Raw genomic sequence first — 16,644 nt, forward strand, 5'->3', positions numbered from 1 at the left:
GACTTATGGTCCACAGGTGCTTCTTATTGTGGTCCCCCTGGCGAGTTCCTTGCTCACTGCATTACTCAGTCTAGTATTTACTGCCGTGATCAGACTGCTATTATTCATCGTCAGTTGAGAGTACGCGAGTCTGATCTTCACATACCTCTTGGTTCCACTCAGCGCTTGCTTGAGGAGTGGCCTCAGGATGCTTATCTCGCTGCTAGACAGACAGAGCTCACATAGGAGATTCGTCGCGTACAGGAGGCTAGGTCTGAGTTCACTCATCATGCTTCAGTATCTCATTGGATAGCTAAAGCTGATCAAATGAATAAAGCCTTCTTCGCTACACATAAAGAGCGCCCTCCTGGCACCACCCTTCGGACTTTGTGCGATGCTCAGGGGACACTACATATGCATCCTAATGTTATTCTTGATATGTCTGCAGATTATTTTGAGGCATTGTTCACTGCTGATGTATGCACTACTGAGGTTTTACTTGCTTGAGAGCAGATCTGGCATCACACCCAACAACGTTGTACAGACACTATGGCAGAGATCTTGTTGGCACCCTTCACACTTGCAGAGCTTCATGCTGCTATCGAGAGTCTAGACCCATCATCCTGTCCAGGAGATGATGGCCTCACTAGAGCTTTCTTCTTGACTTATTGGGATGTATTGCATATACCACTGCTTCGCGGTTGCCAGGACATCTTTGCATCAGGATATATGCATCCGGATCTTTGTTCAGGTCTCATATCTCTTATTCCGAAAGGGGGTGACACCACTCAGCTCCGCCAGTAGAGACCTATTACCCTACTTCCTTCGGTCTATAAGATATTAGCGTTACTGATCAGCCATCGCTTGAGACCGTTCTTACCAGATATTATTCATACTTCTCAGACAGGCTTTGTCATGGATCGATGCATACTGGATAATATCTTCACTTTTTATGAGGTAGTAGAGTGGGCCAGATCATCTTCTGAACCTCTCGCTTTTTTCATCCTTGACTTCGAGAAAGCATACGATCGTGTTGAGTGGGACTTTCTCGAAGGATCATTAGCCAAGATGGGTTTCCCTTCGAGATGGATCTCAGGCATTTCCGCTTTCTTCAAGATTGCCAGCAGTGCTATTACTATTGGTGGTCGTGTCAGTCGCAGTTTTGAGCTTTCTCGATCAGTCCATCAGGGATGTCCTCTAGTAGCATATCTGTATCTGTTTGTAGGAGAGACTATGTCCAACTTTCTTCGTGCTCAGAGTCATGCATTTCGTGGCTTGACCATGCCAGTACCTTCAGCTTCGGACCTTATCGATCAGGAGTTTGCTGATGACACTATGCTGATGTTGCGCTATTTACTCCCAGCTCTTGATGCCATGCGAGAGGCCCTTGAGGTTTTTTGCATTGCCAGTGGTGCACGCATTAACTGGCATAAATCCTATGGGTTACTGGTTGGCAGTGATGACATACCTACTTGGGGGGTAGCTGATGGTTTCACATGGCTGCAGCCGGGTCAGACATGCAGATATCTGGGCTTTCAGGTTGGATTTGACGTTTCCTCACAGTAACAGTTTGCACCCGTACTACAGTCTATTCGCAGGAAGCTATGTCATTGGTCTTCACGTCATCTATCGTTGGCTGGCCGTGCATTGGTCGCCAACCAGGTCATTGTGGCCACAGTATGGTATACGGCCTCTTGTTGGATGCTACATTCTGGTGTGATAGCTCAGCTCCGTCGACTAGTGCGGAACTTTTTATGGAGTGGCACAGATGGGTCTACTGATACTCGTGCTCGAGTTCGCTGGTCCAGATTATTCGGCCTAGGTCAGAGGGAGGCCTTGGCATGATTGATCCAGAATTACAGAGCCGCGCCCTTCTTACCAAGCTTATTGTTCGGGGTCTTTTTCCCGGCCAAGAACCTTGGAAAATGCTTCTTCAGGCCGCTCTTTGCACAGCGACTCCTCGCCTCGGCACTAGAGATGGTCATACTTGGCATACAGGGTATCGTTTTCTCTTCACGGATGCCCCCTTGTTCACCAGCACTCTCTCACCCTTCATCCGATCGCTCCTTCAGATGTGGGTTTCCATGCGACGGGCTATCATACGCTCACCTCCCTCATGTCGCGAGGAGATTGAGCGCCAGCCTCTCATTTGGAATGATGCAGTTCTTGATTCTTCAGTTAATCCACCCCGTCAGCTTGGAGAGAGGACTCACATTGATTGGGCTGCTTGGGACACCGGCCCTGCTTCCTCTATGCGGTTGTTTCATGAGACATGTATGCTGGATGCAGATTTTGTGGCAGAACATTATGACATTGGTCGAGGGGTGCCAGACAGACTGCTTGAGATTGACTTAGCCGTTCCTTCACAGTGGGATGCAGTCATGCGAGGCACGATTCAGATGCCTCCACAGTGGCTGGGAAGGTCTCTTTGCTCAGAGCACTCTCTTATTAGTTCGTTTAGACACCATGCTGTTCAGAGTTGATACTGACTACTCTCAGGGGATTCATGCTAGATTGACATATGATACTACCTCTCCACACCTTGTCTACCCCGGCGCTCGATGGGAGGCCATCCGAGTAGTTGGCTCCTGCGGGAAGCGTCGTTGTGTTGACCCCCGTTTCGCTTCCGCTGATGCTGCACTTTGGAGGCTTTGGGTGTGGGAGGGTCGTGCCCTATCTCAGCTTTATTGGGACCCAGGAGAGTGGCATTGGCCTCACTCTAACCCCACCAAAGCACCTGTATCATTCTTTGAGTACACTGTCAAGATTGGAAGATTAGCATTGATGAGACAGCACCCAAAGCAGCCAACTCGTATGCGTTTCTGGTTACATTCAGGTCTCTCCCATGCCTATCTACAACAGTTTTGGTCAGCCATCTGGGATTTACATGCGGCTCGTCGTATTTCTTTTTTCATGTGGATGATTGCACATGCAGGACTTCCAGTTGGGACGTGGCTAGCTACTATGGGTCATGATCCGTTATGTACTCGCTGTCCTTTGCAACTACTTGAGTCACCTGCACACTGTCTTTGGTCATGCTCATCTTCTCATGTAGTGTGGCTAGCAGTTTGCTTTTTACTTAGCAGAGCCGATGTTGAGCATGGATTTCTCACCTGGGGATCTGTCTCATGGTTGATGCCGATGCCCGGACCGCATCTTTTCTACGAGGGCTCAGACACAGATCCAGCTATTATGCTTACCTCGAATGGTTATCGGCGAGGGACTTTGGCTATGTTACCACAGATTGCTTGGCAGGGGGATCCTCAGACACGTGACGAAGTTTTTTCAGTCATCACTAGCATTACACTATGGAATGTTTGGAGAGCCCGTTGTCTTCACATTCTCAGTTCGGCTCCACAGCTCCTTCAAGATACCCTCACTGCCATTTGGCTGGACATCATTCACACCCTGACTTGGCAGTGGGATTCTTCCTCAGGTACTTCTCGAGCAACCGAGGCTCGTCGATTTGCCTTCCTTCGGCGTTGGGCTCGATCGCCACTCTTCTTCACACTTACAGGTGGACAGATTACATGGCATTATGCCCCCCCTCGGTGGTTTCTCCTTCACTCATCACATAGACCACCATGAGATTGTTCTAGTCGAGTTGTCACTATAGTGGCTCTCACCCTTACATTCAGCTTGTACACCCCACGTGATAGGCTATTTTGGCATCCGCTGGGGATTTTATTGTACTTAGTAATATACAGCCCTGATTTTTTCAACAAAAAAAAAGAGAGAGAGAGAGAGAGGGGGGGGGGGGACAGTATGGTAGAGAGAGAGAGAGAGAGAATTTTAATGTTGTAGGAAACTATCCTGTGAGAGAGAGAAGAGAGAAGAAGAAGAAGAAAATTTTAACGTTGTAGGAATATATATATATATATATATATATATATAGAGAGAGAGAGAGAGAGAGAGAGAGAGAGATTTTTTTTGTGGTGTCTATGAAATATAAAATGGCTGAAAACACAATCAATAATACGAGATGCCCATGCGCATGCGGGGGGGGGGGGGGGGGGGGGGGGGGGGGAAATAAAAAAATTGGCTTCCTACGCGTAGAAGAAAGGGGGACATCCTACGCGTAGAAGAAGGGGGGGGGACATCCTACGCGTAGAAGAGCAGAGGGCAGCGCGTCGGGGAGCGGGGAGCGGGGAGTGAGCAAGGGCGGGGCTGCAGGCAGAGCGCGAGGGGGGGGGGGGGGGGGGCGGGGTTGCAGAGGCAGCGCGAGGGGGGCCGGGGCAGCGCAAGGGGAGAGAGAGAGCGGGAGCGGGAGCACAGCAGGGCAGGGCGCGAGGTTGCGGGAGCAAAGTAGGGCAGGGCAGGGCGCGTGAGCAGGCGCCGGGGGGGCAGGGCAGCGAGCAAGAGAGAGAGAGAGAGAGAGAGAGAGAGAGAGAGAGAGAGGGAAATGAAATGAAATGTTATATTAACGTCTTCAAAAGGCCAAAATGACCTATGAGACCAAACTGATAGAAAAGTGGTGAATCTGTTACAATGTCTGGGTACCTTAGTACTAAAGTACTAAGTGTGAAAAGTGTGAAAGTGTGAAAATAAATGTGAAAAACGAAATACAAAGTATTAAATAAACTTCTTAGGAGCATTCTGGGTGTCTGGCTATGAGAGAGAGAGAGAGAGAGAGAGAGAGATGAGATGAAATGTTATATTAACGTCTTCAAAAGGCCAAAATGACCTATGAGACCAAAGCGTTGCAATGTGATGAATCTGATACAAAGTCAAAGTAACAAAATGAAATGACAAAATGATAAAATGATAAAATAAAAGTACTATGGGATCCTAAACTGGAAGGTGTGAACTAAGCAGCTAGCTGGGATAGCTAAATCACAAGTCACAAGAAATCCAGCATCGGTCGCTGGCGGATCTCATCAATCTCCTCCATGGACAGTAACCTGAACGAGCATCGTGCATGTCTGGCCAAAGTGATCCGAATCCTTTGGTGTAGCCTCCGTCGATGCTATGTAGTCCTCCGCAATGGTGGGCGTCTGGATCTCCCTAGCTCAGTTGCTCGATCGACCAGTGTGCCTCTGGTGTGAGGCGACAAGATCTGCTGTGGTAGTAGCTCCTCTGGGTGTCCAATGTCTGCTCTAAAGAAGTCTGTGATGTGTCTCTGAGACTGGCTAGCCTCTCCTCTCATCAGGCTCTCTCTGTGCCTGCGCAGCTCGAGCAAAAACAAACCCAGGCATCTCTGATCCTCGTACCTCATGACTCTGGAGATTGGTCCAAAGCCCTCTCTGAACAAGCAGTGAAAGCGGCCTCGTATCTCGTAGTAGACGGGGCAGTGGCATGTGTAGTGTAACTCTGTCTCAGGCTCCATGTCACATAGGGTGCATGTCGTAGCCTCTGTTGGCACTCCGCTGTATCTCCCAGTCTCGATCCACAGCTGGTGTGAAGATGTGCGTATCTGGCCAATAGCACACCGTATCCAATGAGACAAGTGGGTGTCCATGTATCTGGGCCAGGTCACAAAACCGTCCGTCGTAAGCTGGAAAAGATGCTCTCTGTAGAAAGCCATCTTCGTGCCCAGCTCCTGTGCTGGCTGTACCCATGTCCTCCTGGTGTCTAGCTGAGTCAGATCGTGGCGGATGAGCCTGGTGGTCTCAGACTGTGTGAGAGTTAGAGAGGGTGCATCCAATGAGTACTGGAAGGGGGGCAATCTGTCTATACTAAACCCATGTGTGTGGAACCATGACGTCTTCTCCCCATACCAACATGCTGTGTCTCGACTCTCCCTGCCTGGCTAACTGTCGAGAGGACTCAAGTGCAAGGTGGGCGTATCTGTCTCTAGGAAGTTCCCACAGGCGGTGTATGAAGGAAACAGATCTGGTGAGCGCCTGAAGGCTTGACTCGTCAGCAGTTTGTGACACTCCATGTCTTGCCACCCCTATGTACGTCTATGCTAACGACTATGATGATCTATTGAGGGTCCCCATATCTCCTTTCCATATAGCATAGCTGAGGTGACCAGAGTATCAAAAATCCATAGCTTGGTGCGAGGCTCATGGAACTGAACTCATGAACACATCCTCTCCAAACCTCCCAAAGCTGCATGTGCTCTAGTCAGTCTAGTCTTTGCCGCTCTCCGCATGGAGAAAATTGGGCCACTAAAAACCACCCCAAGGTAAGTGTACATATCCGTATACTCCACTCGGTCTTGTCCAGAAGTAAAACTGGGTGTTGATCTCTCATCCCATTGCGCTGAAGTATTGAATACCATAGCCTTGGTCTTCAGAAGGTTAACAGACATACCAATATCCTACACAAATGTGATGTACAGCATCAAGATGCCGTTGCATCCCCTCAGGTGAATCTGAAATAAGCACAATCTCATCTGCATACAACAATAGGGGTATCCATGTATAGCAAGTGGGCCCGGGTGCCTGCGATGGTGCAGCTATATTGTAAGAGAAACTAAGCGAAAAATGTAGGACAGCATGATCCACTACCACCCCAATTGGCCAAGGGGCGGGGGGTTGGGATAGAGAGAAGGCTCTCGCTGCAGATCTGTCGCGCCGACCTCCATTGCGTTGCATTGTGCCTGCATGCCATACCCTCCTATGCACTACTGAATTGCTACGGATGCAGCCTCTGCAACGAACTGCCTGATCTAACACTCCACCAGCCCCTCCCTTTGCTTTGACACCCCTTCTCCCTTCACTCCTGTCACCTGCCTTTGTGTCCTGCATCGGTTTTCTTGCTTTCTTCCTTTTCTTTCACTCGCAGGTTTCTTTTCGATCGCTTGGTTGCTGCCTGTCTGCTTGTTGTGTCTGTCTATGATTTTCTGTTTTGTGTGATTGCTTGTAGCTGCATGTGTTGCATGCGTCTGTGTATGTGTGTGGTTGTCCGTGTTTGGCGTGGGGTCTGTGTATGGTTGCTTGTTTGCCTATTGTTGTATGTTCTTGCTGTTTCGTTTCATGTTCGGTGGAAGCAGGCTTGGTGGTTTTGGAGTGCGTTGAGGGTGGCAAGCATGGGAGGTTTACCCTCACCTTCAGCTTCTTTTGCAGAGTTGATTTGCGGTGGTGATTCTTATTCTGCTGGGATGCGTCGTTTTTATGGCCTTGGAGACTTGGAGTTTGCTCTTGGAGATTCTTTGGTGGAGTTTTCGGTCTCCTGTTTCTGCTTCAGCTCTCTGTTACTTTCTTCCCTTACTCCCTTGCTCCTAGCTTTTGTAAATTCACCTATCTTTTGTAACTCTGTATCACTGGTAGTTTTTCCCCTATGGTTTGTGGATCTTGAACATTTCAGGGTTTTTTTCCACTATCAGATCCGTCATATTCTGTGTGCCGTGTGCCTACGTGCAGATGGAATACCTTCGCGCCTGTAACTCTGATTACGTAATACAAAAGGGTAACAAGCCCCACTTTTGAGAGAGAGAGAGAGAGAGAGAGAGAGAGAGAGAGAGAGAGAGAGAGAGAGAGAGAGAGAGAGAGAGAGAGAGGGAGAGGGGGGGGGGGGGGGGGGGGCAAAGAAGAGTATTTGATTCACTGCATAAAATCTTCTCATTGTCTTATTAACAGGCAAAACGATTAGAATTCTCAGAGGCTGTAGAGCTTGAGATTATTCGATTTGGCCTGGGGCTGTCTGCAGCTGCGAGGGATCGTATGCTTTGTTCTGTTGGGAAGGACCCTGCTTCTCTTGATCCAAATCGTCTATTGACACCTTTGTATTCAGCACAAATCTCCCAGGTTGCAGTCCAGCTTGCTGCGATCAATCAGGTGGCTCTTGAGGATGAAAATTTAGCCAAAATTGGGCTTGAAGAGCTGGGGCCAGAAAGCCTGAAGGATACTAGTGATGTTTGTGAAGTTCATGGAAAGAGGAGAAGTGACACGTTAAGGATTCATGTCCAGGCGACAGGTCTTGCACCATGCAGAGTCTGCCATCGGAAGGCTTGTGCTGCTTGTAGAGTCTGTAAGGAGGAGGTTGCGCTGGCAGGAGCTGGAACAACTACACCTGTGTTTCAGACGTTAAGTTGGAAAGACTGTCTATGCAGGAAATGCTGTCCTCAGATCATTCTTGATGCCCTCCTTTTGGATCATCTGAAAACTCTAGGTTCTGAAAGAAGAAAAGACAGGATAAGAAATGCAGCAGTGAGGGCTATCAAAGAAATATATGGGGAAGCTTTCAGTATTCTACCAGGCAAGCATCCTCAAGATTTTGGAATTCAAAAGAAGCAGCTGGAGGCCCTTCTTCAGGGTGAAAAGTCATTAGCGGAGTATCCAGAGGCAAGCTTGTTAGCAAGTGTAAGTCATAGAAATTAGATCTCAAAATAAAAATAGGTGTTTGTATGTGCCTTTGTGCATGTGTACTGGTTTTTCCTTGCACGAACATTAAGTTCCACTAGTGGATTGTATGTGCTGCCCCTTTCTCACTCCTTTTCTCACACACACATGCACGCAAGCGCACACACACGCACACACTGCTTACAGCAATAACCAGGGTCTCTTTTGTCATGCAGGTTGATACAGTAGAGGATTCAGAATCGCCACTATCCTTGCTTGCTAACCCCTTTTTAGGATCTCAAAGTGCTTATTGGAGGGTACCATCCAGTGTGTCGAGTGTGATGCTGACTGTTGTTCTCTCAACTCCATCCGCTGTCTCTGGTCTGGTGCTGCTCGTCAGCTCTTGTGGATACACTTTACACGACATACCTAATGTAATACCCATGCAAGTAGTTTGATTTTATGATCTTTCACCAATCGCGCTCATGTTCTTATTTTGTGTGTAGTTGGAGATATGGTCTGGCAACTGGATTACAGAAACAGATCGTACCTTAATTGGAAAGTGGGATCTTAAGGATGAGGTTGCAGCAGCCCCTCACCTTTTTGGACAGGAACCTCCAGGACAAAATGAAGGGCAACCCTTGCGTGCTCTTCGTCTTCAGTTTAATAATTATAAAAAATGCCGCATCCTATGGCTGAAGCTGACACTTCAGGGCCCTTTGAAGTCGTCACTTGATTCAAAGTTCGACCTTTTGAACATGGGCACATCCACTGTCGTTAAGCAGAGGTCGTTTGGAAGTGATACAGAACCCCCTTGCATTCATGCAAGAAGGATTTTAGTTGTGGGTAAGCAACTTCAAGACATTCCAGATCCTTCACTGACAAGTCTCGTCCCTATGAAGCAAGCTTGGAGGAACATGCTTGAACAACCTGTTTTAACTGGCCGCTTCAAGGTATTTGTTTCTCTGGTTCAGAAAACTCGTTATCAAGGGAAATAATTCATGTCTCCTAGATTTACTGTTCATCTCAAATGGTAGGCACGCCTCTGCATGTACAGAAACCTAGGCCGCTAAGAGCCTTTCAAAAGAATATAGGTTGAAAGAACCATCACACCAAGCACACACTGTACAACTTTTGACTTGATTTATGATAGTAAAACGTGTGTGTCAATTGTGTACATTTTCAATAACAAATATGGAGTGCAAGGTGTAATATTAAGTATGTAGTGCAAACTGTGCAAGGTGGAATATCTCTCATGATCAGACATTATCCTATTTGAAGCAGGTTCAAGTTGAGGCAGAGGCATACAAGGAAAATGACCGAGTAGTTGTCCAAGCTTTCTCACCATCTTCCCCCAGCATTGCTGGCTTTCGTTTGGAGTCCTTATATACTATAAAGAATACCTTGAGATTTATTCCAGCAAAATCCAAAAGCTCTTTGGACGTCATTCTCGATACTGTGGAAGGTCTTCTTGTCAATCCTGGAAGCCTATTCGTTGGTGTTTCTGTCATTCAGGTATGTAAATTGTAAAATTTACCTTAACAATTAGTGACCTCTACGCACGCGTGCTATGGGCATATCTAACACTTTTTTAAGTAAAAGATGTAGTTTACTGTTGATGAGAAACCCCAAATGAGGAAAAGCCATGAGGAATATCAAATCATTAGCAAAAGTTTGAAACTTGGAAGCAATCAAAGTAAACCTCATGATTTTGGAGGGAGAGGTAATCCAAATCCAAGCTGAAGTTTAGTGATTGACGTAGAAAACTCTTGAAGAATCCAAAACAGTGGGCAAGAGATCTGGGAAAAACGGAAGGATATACAATGAGATCATGGGGTAACAAACCAAAGGATACATCTAGGGATAAAGATACTCTAATCAGGTAGTGAAATGTAGCTATCTGGCTTGTAATAAGCCTACACAAAATCTGCCCAAACCTCAGTCCACCTCAGGTGATGTAGCGAAAACCACAATGCCGAATTCTCTCTCTCTCTCTCTCTCTCTCTCTCTCTCTCTCTCTCTCTCTCTCTCTCTCTCTCTCTCTCTCTCTCTCTCTCTCTCTCTCTCTCTCATTTTTTGCTTGGTCTTTTGCTTGGTTCACATCGATCAACTTAGGACCCCATAGTATATATCTTTGTTTTGTACTGTTGTTAGGTTATTTTGTTACTCTGACTTTGTATCAGATCCACCACTTCGTAACTTTCGGGTCTCATAGGTCATTATGACCTTTTGAAGACGTTAATATAACATTTCATTTCTCTCTCTCTCTCTCTCTCTCTCTCTCTCACACACACACACACACACAGGCGCGCGCGCGCTTAGGCTCATGCAATATTTAATGCTTTATAAAGGCAGACTAATTATACAAATGTTTTGTCAAGTGGACGGTTCTTACTAGCGGATCTTCCGTGTACAGGAGGAACGCCCACCTGTACATATGTCTTTTTCTGTGCCCATCACTCAAGCTGCAACGCCTTTATATTTTGACTTTGGAACACCAATCCAAGCAAGGGAGCTCACCTTTGAGTTACTTGGTGATATAACTGCATTCAGTGATGAAAAATCCGAGCAGCAAAATGATGGGCCTGTGAAAGAATTGTCCATTGCCAGTGGCCTTTCATTAGCAAATAAGATCAAAGTTTACCGGTACGCTTCGATATCAGAAATGGGAAAGTGGGCTCTTTTGTCTGCTGTATGATGGGCAACCTGTAACATGTATGCTTGGGTACAAAGAAACAGAGGATGTAAAGTTAGGGTAACTTTTTGTAGCTCTATTCAGCTCCATTCTATGAACTCTAAACCAAGGCTTGAATGGTATGCCTGGTTGCTACACGGAAACTTTCGTATATTTGTGTCTGGAGGATGAGAATTATCTTGTAGTATATGAGCATGAAAACTTTAACAAATAAAGCAGTCTTTAGAAGGTTTGGCTGGTAAGTGTAATCAGTCATCAAAATGTTTTTTGACGGTTATGGCAACGCTCTGCGACTCGATTTCGAAAAGTTCCAAGCAAGGATTTTTGGTCTAATAACATTCGAACTCTTCCTTTGCAAAGGATGATATGCAGAGCACTACCATAGAGAGTAAAATTGGATGTTAGTGATGTCATTTGCAATCGAGTCTTTCTTTCCTTTGCTGTTGAAGAGGAGTTTCAGTTTACAACAGGCTGAGGGTGCCGGCAGCGTTATATTCCAGGCCATGCGGCCCTCCCTACACTGATCTTTGAGACTGATAATCCCTTCATCCATTGTGTTAGGATACTTCAGTGTTAAGCAGGGCTTGCTAATCACATAAAAAGCTTCAAGTTCAGCCAGTTTTTGGGTCAAAATTTGAAGCATTGGCAGTAATTACACTAAAATTTGTAAAATTTTGCCAGTTTCCTTCAAGACAAGCTCGGAATCTAGACAGGTTTTGCAATTTTAGTCGGTAAAAAATACAGTAAACCCGTCTTTTGTATAGTTGCTGAGTTTTCTGGTAATCTGTAGATTTTCAACTATGATGTGATCAGTGAGGCATCCTTCATCTGAGGAGCTCTGTTTGTTTCATCGTTGACTAACGAGTTACAAGTAATCCCCAATAGAAGAATAGAATCCTGTGGGATGAAAGCTGAGAGGCAAGGTTTCTTTTTGAGCCATTGATATCCTGAGCTGAATCCAATAGTTCCCATAAATGTGGATGGTACTTTGTGAAACTAGGTTGCGTTTGTGAACAGCGGGAATAATGTTGCATTCTCGAATAGCTTTCTCTAAAACAATTATAAAAAGATTAGGCAACTTTCCGAGAAAAATCATATCAACTGACTTGAGTCTTACTTCCTTTCAAAGTCCTTTATGCCCCTAAACAGTGAAAGAGAGGTGCAATTTTTTGTTCCAAGTTTCTACTTGCAGATGAAGAAAACCGTGCTTCACTTTCAATTTTCCAGCAATTTCCTTCTCTCTAGTAGTTTTGGATTTTCTAGCAATTTTTGCTCTTTGTTTTCTTCTCCCTCTTTGGAGAATAGGGTGGTCCAGTCTTTGCGCACACGTTGCTTGTAACAGGTGTAGGATTAGTAACTTTTGAAAGCCTGTTTTATTTAAAACTACTTTCATCTTTGCTATATGAATACTCTCTACTCTCTCTTTAAGAAGCAAGTGTTTTGGTTTGCTTTTCACTAAGATTTCTGCAAGTTTTTGGAAAAGAAAAGCTGGTTGTTTAGATCCCCGATCATTCTTTATGCAATTTCTAGTGAATGTTGCAAAAGTTTTGTAAGAGTATGTGTTCAAAATGAGGCAAGGTTTGGTAATGTTGTACATAGTGAAGTGTGTGGTTCAGCTAGTTTTGCAAGACTTGTAGTGCCCGATGGAAAAAGTAAATAATAAAAAACACCAAAGGTGCTCATGATACGGTTGTGATTGCTTTCACCACAATGGGATCAATCACAATTACATAGCCATTATTGCAAGACTTTACGACGTGCTTTTATGTACAGTAAGTCAAAGACCAAGCTAGAACACAAAGTTTGAAGAGGTGCATTGATAAGCTTGAGGTGAAAGGTGGCAGTATGGTTGATTGGAGCAAATTGTTAAAGATGTTGGTTTGATTGTTTCACATTTTCTACAGCTAAAGTAGAGATGCTTGCTAATGTTTTGTAGATACTTACCTTTCCTTTTTTTTAAAAATTCAATTTGCTTAATGCATTGACAACACTCAAAAGATCTTGTGGTTTGAGAGTGTTGCATCTAGAAATTGCATTTCTAGGAAGGATCTATAATGTAACCCGAATGGAAAAGAAAGTTACTCTTATCAAGGTCCAATTTTGGTAGCCCTCTTCTCCCTCTCCCTTACTCAAGGTGAAAACATTCTTTATGCATACACAATGAAGTGTCAATTATATTATCTTTAATGCTTCTTTATCAAATTAGATCATCCTCCAAGCTCTGATACAATACTCCATCTAACTATCAATAGTGAAACCTTTAGAAACTCTCAAAAGATAACCCAATGAAGAGCTAGCCATGTGTTTTAACTCGTTTTTATTTCATGGTTAAAGTATAAAGCTACAACCTAAAGCTCTTAGAATGAACCAATGCTTTTAGGGTTTGTAGATAGGTTGTATAATCACCATGAACTTGGTGTATAAACTATAACAATTTGATATAAAAATGGAGTATGCCAAATGCAATTCCACAAACCTTGCCCTTGAAGTTGCACAAAAAAGGCATGTTGTGTTATCCAAAATCTAATGTATGAATTCATCTCTCTCTCTCTCTCTCTCTCTCTCTCTCTCTCACACACACACACACACACACACACACACACACACACACACAGTGGAAGAGGATGCTCAACATTACTTTATTCTTTGAAAAGGAATACATTAGTCTTATGAGGTGCCATTGGATTTTTTCTAAAACAATTTTTTTGAAGTAATTGATCATGAAGACGTCATTTTACTAAACCCTTCATCTGTCAAATATGTGTTGGGTTAGGTATTGGATATATTTGATGCCATAGTGTGGATTGTAGAGGTTTGCCTCTCTATCTTTCCTTGTGAGTCATTTTGTTTGAACAAAAAAAAAAGACGTTCACTCTCTCTTGTTCGTTTGGTTTGAACAAAAATAACATAAAATTTTTCTCTTAATTGTTCTCACTTAACACAACAACACAACAGTATTTTCTTAGTTCTTTCATAATGCCACGATAGTCTTTTCTCAATTCTTTCATAATGCCACACATGTCATTAAGATGCAAGCATACTATCATATGTAAACAACCCTCATCATATTTTAATGAGGTTACAATAGAAAGCTTGTCGTGCCATTTAAAAACGAATATCATCAATAGATAGCACTCCAAGATACACTACAAAGTGCATACATACCGAAAAGCATGTTTCCTAAGCATGAATATATATTCATGCAATGTTGCTTATCCTTGCCCTTATTGGGCAAGTCATTCGAACATTGCATTTCAAGAGACCACAATGCAAGTAGGGAACTCAACAAACACTGACATACATGTGGACAAAAGCATTGATGCTAACCAATAATCACATCTTGCATAGGTTCACAAATGATGCAATCGTCATATATGGGCCCTCGTTTTGCATCAACACATAGCTTCTCTATCATGTCCATGTTGTACATACCCTGCACATAAGTGCGTCCAAGAAATAACATTGAAGTAGTCCAAAATACATTACACTTTATGAGCATGACCAACTTGCAAGTGTGTGTGAAGTTAACCATTTTCACAATTATATGTATGTATCCTACAACCTTGGCATTGAGAAAGCAATCCCAAGAATGATGTCATTTTCTTTCAAGAGACCAAGACTAAGAACCTCATCATGTAATTATTTGTTTTTATCAACATCTTGCTAGATTCCACATCCTCTTAAGATGCAATCATAGATGATTGCATTGGGTTATATAAGAATGCATAAACAAAGCTAGCTTGGTTGCAAATGGGGATGAAGGTTGTGAGAAGACATCTTACACCAATATATGAATGCAAAGAAAAAGTATATGCGGAAAAGACAAAGAGTGTATCTCAATAGCACTATCTTTTCCCTCTTGTCAAAGAAGTAATAGAGACACATGCTACCACAGAGAGAGAGAGAGAGAGAGAGAGAGAGAGAGAGAGAGAGAGTATTGTTTTCCATCACTACACTATCGATTGGGTGTAGATAGAGGAGTAGAATTTTCAACCACAATCTGATTGGGTATTGTGCATAATCAGCCAATAGCAAGGATCACTAATTGGTTGCAAATTGGTAGATGGGAGCACACAACACATGAGAAGCCCTTTTACTTTAAAAGGCCCTCTACTTATTAGAAACAATGTAAGGGGCTCTATACATAGGAAATTTTATAGAGTCACACATAGCTTTATACTTTTCAACACATTGCATAGACCTACTATTTTATGGTTGTCAATGGGCCATGAAAATCTAGCAACATTCCTCTGCCACACACATTTTATCCATGTTGGTTGAAAAATGATATATTTTGACTTTAATTATGTGCATCCAGTGTGACAAAAGGCACACAAATTGCTTTGTTCAGGGTCCATTTTGGTGCTTGCATCTAACATGGACCTAAGCATATTGTAAACCAACCCTCATGGATCCCTACTAAGGACACCACAATCCACAACTATACCATTAAAAAAAACTGCAAACAACATTGGTAGTGTTGTCATTGGCCATCCAACCCTCATCCCATGGTCAATAAAGAATTGGTAACCATAAACATAGCAAGAGCAAGTAAAAGAAACACTCAGTCAATCACCCTGACTATCTAGCTAGAATCATTACAGTAGTGTAGAGTGGACTTGAGTCACGTTCTCCCAAGGGGCTCCCATATACTATAGTAGCAAATCACTGTATTGTGGCAAGGAATGGTAGACCACATCTCTACACAAAGAAGTTCATGCAAGTATTTTGAGCTCCATCATATCTATTACCATAGGTTTGCACCACCCTCAATGCTCTATCGCTTGTGTTTTCTCTTGCTAAGCCCTCTCCTCTACGAATAGTTAATGCCTACTGAATTTATTATATGTGTTGCCCGGTGACTATGATGCATGTTGCGCATCAACTCGAGTCCCTGGAGTCCACAACTTAAGGTCTGTATCTTTTTCTCATGAGAGAACAATGCAAATAAACATTTTTTAATTCATTTCTCTTAAACTCAAATTTTGTTGTTTTCATTCAAAATCCTTTTTGCCTTCTCTCTCTTATATTCAAATTTTAAATCTTTACTTCAAAAGCTCTCTCTCTCTCTCTCTCTCTCTCTCTCTCTCTCTCTCTCTCCAAGTGGGTGTCTATGCAAGTAGAGCTATATTCAACGCTATAGGAAAATGATGCATAAGAGGTCTTATCGTAGAATTGAGGCCTCGCTCCCTTATCTTGCTAAGAGGCCTACTACGTTTGGATAAGGGTTGTGCATAAAATCCTGTTGTTCAAGCTTTAATTAGAACTCTCAAACTCTCAAAATTGAGTCGATTGGCCCCTTAATCTCAGTGTTACACTTAGAGTTGCATCCCACTGAGTGGCTACAGGGGCTCAAATTCCTTGTTGCCTTCTTAATGTGAGGTTCCACCAAGTGGTTACAGCTCTTATATCGCTCCATCAATACACTATAACACCTACAAAGTGGTAGCTGTTTCACAAATTTTGCAGCGCAAGCTACCCATCCATCCTAGCGATGCACTTCGTCACCCCTTGCAGCCAAAAAAATACCTTAAAAAGATTGAATGTCCTACTTTCTTTCAACGCCGTCTTGATAAAGTTCCTATATTTAGCTTGTAGCATGCGACTGTTTACATTGTTTACATCTCTTTCTTCAGCCAACATCTGCACTTTCTTACACTTACAGAGCATGTGTGCTACAGGTGTTGGAGCCCCTCCAAGATCTTGGTGAGACAGGGCTCTTAGTTTCTCTGTGCGTTTGTT

General features: G+C 43.8%; 1 protein-coding gene across 1 annotated transcript in view; it reads left to right on the top strand.

Moving 5' to 3' along the window:
* SAC9 (sacI homology domain-containing protein / WW domain-containing protein) overlaps positions 1 to 11,144 on the top strand; it is an 82,568-nt gene extending 71,424 nt beyond the window's left edge. Inside the window, exons 8-12 of the mRNA XM_086514792.1 lie at positions 7,506 to 8,228; positions 8,444 to 8,641; positions 8,714 to 9,160; positions 9,492 to 9,722; positions 10,624 to 11,144. Coding sequence (XP_086370918.1) covers positions 7,506 to 8,228; positions 8,444 to 8,641; positions 8,714 to 9,160; positions 9,492 to 9,722; positions 10,624 to 10,905 — 1,881 coding nt within the window. The 3' untranslated portion in view covers positions 10,906 to 11,144. The remainder of the gene's footprint in view (positions 1 to 7,505; positions 8,229 to 8,443; positions 8,642 to 8,713; positions 9,161 to 9,491; positions 9,723 to 10,623) is intronic.
* The last annotated feature ends 5,500 nt before the right edge of the window (positions 11,145 to 16,644 follow it).

Source organism: Adiantum capillus-veneris, chromosome 6 (assembly GCF_014529385.1).
Source record: "Adiantum capillus-veneris isolate H3 chromosome 6, ASM1452938v2, whole genome shotgun sequence".
Lineage (NCBI taxonomy): Eukaryota > Viridiplantae > Streptophyta > Polypodiopsida > Polypodiales > Pteridaceae > Adiantum > Adiantum capillus-veneris.